Source organism: Poromitra crassiceps (genome assembly GCF_964638095.1).
Source record: "Poromitra crassiceps genome assembly, chromosome: 2".
In the NCBI taxonomy this organism is placed as follows: Eukaryota; Metazoa; Chordata; class Actinopteri; order Beryciformes; family Melamphaidae; genus Poromitra; species Poromitra crassiceps.
In genome coordinates, this window is record NC_139624.1 from 84,673,884 (window position 1) to 84,676,585 (window position 2,702).

Consider the following 2,702-nt stretch of genomic DNA (forward strand, 5'->3'; position numbering starts at 1 on the left):
AAAGCACATTTAATACTAAGAGTCGGTTAGGTCGACGTGTAGACTGTAGTAATACTGAATAATTCACATTTGGTACACAACTATAACATTCTTTTCAATCAAGTCTATTCATCGCAATATTCTTAAAACCATCTCATTTTCCATATATCTAGGGACCACATTTTCACAAATTCCCTTAAACTGTGATAGAACTATTTACAAAATAAAATATTACATTTTTCCCCCAACTTGGTGAATCGTTATGTACAAAAATCAGGCCTCTACCCGCAGATATGCATGCTTTTTTGAGATCTCTTTTGTGCAGTCTCTCAGTAAAAAATAAAGACTCAAAGAAATATTGAGGGGAAAAAAGTTGGCTGTCCTCGCCTCCTTTGTCCATGCATTCGCTTTCATTGCTATTAGACAGCCTTTAATTGATCGTTTGGGCCTCCCGTATTTTCTCAGTCCGACTTTCTCAAGTCTGATTCCAAGCAGTTTGAATGCTGCAGTCTTTTCAAAAATATTTACACGTACCATTCATTGAAATTTGACGACAGCGTGCTGTGGCTGGTTGTGTGGTGTACTGCGGATGCTGCTGGTGATATGGAGGTGCTGGTCTGGTTCTCTGTGGACGGTGATACTATGGTGGGAGGCGTTGACGACTCATACCCTGAACTGGCCGCTGGAGATGGTTGGGCTTGCTGGGTGGCTTCGTGGACCTGCAATAAGGTGAAAATATGTTTAAAAAACTCAATTTATGCCGTCCTAGGCGTTTTACTGTGGAAATGTAGACTAATCATATATAAAAATATCAAAACAAAATAAAACTTCTGATTGGACTATATCTGCAATACCCCCCAAACAATGTAAACATTATAATTCCCATTAAGATATTAATTCTCAATATGGTGTCAGTTGATAAAAAGAAAAAAAATATATGAGTGTCAACGCAAATTAAGCTGACACGTGTTCTGTGTTCATGTAAACACTGAATAAAATATGTATTCTCCCTATAAGAGGATTATAAATGATTATATCCTGGTACTGTTAGGCTAAATTGCATATTCATATTAGAAGTCACATGTATAATGTGAATGAATAAAAACGGGGGGGGGGGGGGATAAGCCATGGCGTTTTACCTTCATGTGTTTTCGGAGGGAGCTGGGATGTGTGTATGACTTGTCGCACATTTTGCAGAGATAGGGCTTGTCCGACGTGTGGACATGCATGTGTTTCTTGCGGTCACTGCTGTTTGCAAATCGCCTGTCGCAGCCTTCAAACTCACATTTAAATGGCTTCTCACCTGAATAAAAAGAGTTAAATACAATATTTCACACTGGGAAAGCTGTCAAAATTATAATATGCATTATTTTTTTAAGAACGTGTGCTTAACTATAGACTCAATCAATTAAGTTATTTTGAAAATGCAGCCTTTGCACATGCATCCAACCCCCAGCCCCCCGCCCCCCGATCTTGATAAACCACATAGGCTGCAAAATAATTTTATAGCCGATTTAGGCTAATTAATAAATTCAGTTAATGCATTTTATTTTATTTTACAAATACCACACTTAACAGTAAATAATATGACTAAAACAAGCGTAAGGCAATAGTTTATGTCAACATTTGCACCGAAACCATTTCAGTGAATAGACTACGGCATGCTTATAATAAACAATAACCCGGATGGCATGCATATTGATAGGACATTATCAGCCTGGATTTGGGATTAAAATGGGTCAGTCAATGCGGATCTTACCAGTGTGAGTCCTTTTGTGAATTTTTAGATTTTCCGATCGAGCAAATACTTTGCCACAGCCGGGGAACGGACACGGAAAGGGCTTTTCTCCGGTGTGTACCCTGATATGATTCACAAGTTTGTATTTGGCTTTGAACGGTTTGCCTTCTCTGGCGCAGTCTTCCCAGAAGCAGATGTGGTTGGACTGCTCTGGCCCCCCCACATGCTCCACCGTCAGATGGGTCACCAGCTCGTGCATCGTGCTAAAAGTTTTGTTGCACGACTTTTTGGGGTTCGACAGCTGCTCCGGCTCGATCCACTTGCAGATGAGCTCTTGCTTGATCGGCTGCCTCATGTATCGAAAGAAGGCCCCTGCTCCATGGTGTGCGGCCATATTCATGTTCATGGGGCCATAGCCGTGCAACTGGGTCGAAGCATAGTGGTCGGACCTCGGGCTTGTAACGTGGCCGTACTGATCTGCCCGACCGTACATGTCCCCCGAGAAGCCCAGTCGCATCTGGCTGTTGACCACGTTGGAAGACGCGTGGCTCGCCGCTTGCTCGTGGAGCCCCGGGAAGAGCAGGTGCCCCGCCGCATCAGAGTGTCCATGTGGCCCTGCGAAACTCCCGGAGGCGAACAAGCTGTGCTGCGCTCCGGCGGCATCTCCGAAACCCCGATTTCGGAAGAGGAAGTCCCGCGTGGAGTTGAAAGCCGCCGTGGAGTAGGCAGAGCCGACGTGGGTCGGGTGGTGATGGTGTCCCAAGGCGGCTGCTGCGTAGCCGGGAGCCTGCGAGGAGAACGCCGTCTGCCCGGAGCCAATGTCGTGGGAGCTGTGGTTTATTTTGAAAGCGCCCATCCCGTCCGCGAACGGGTTTATCCCCAGCGCCACTTCTCTCTCCGTGACTTCGCCTGTTGAGTGATGCCGTGAGGAGCCGAAAGTAGTGACTCCTATGGTGGGATACTGCGGTCCTGCGTCCAAGAGCAT

General features: G+C 45.2%; 1 protein-coding gene across 1 annotated transcript; it reads right to left on the bottom strand.

Moving 5' to 3' along the window:
- Positions 1-503: 503 nt before the first annotated feature.
- Positions 504-2,702, bottom strand: zic1 (zic family member 1 (odd-paired homolog, Drosophila); the record flags this gene model as incomplete). The annotated part of the gene is made up of 3 exons (XM_083632199.1): positions 504-698; positions 1,119-1,282; positions 1,739-2,702. The coding sequence occupies 3 exons, from the start codon at positions 2,700-2,702 to the stop codon at positions 504-506; spliced, it is 1,323 nt and encodes a 440-aa protein (XP_083488325.1).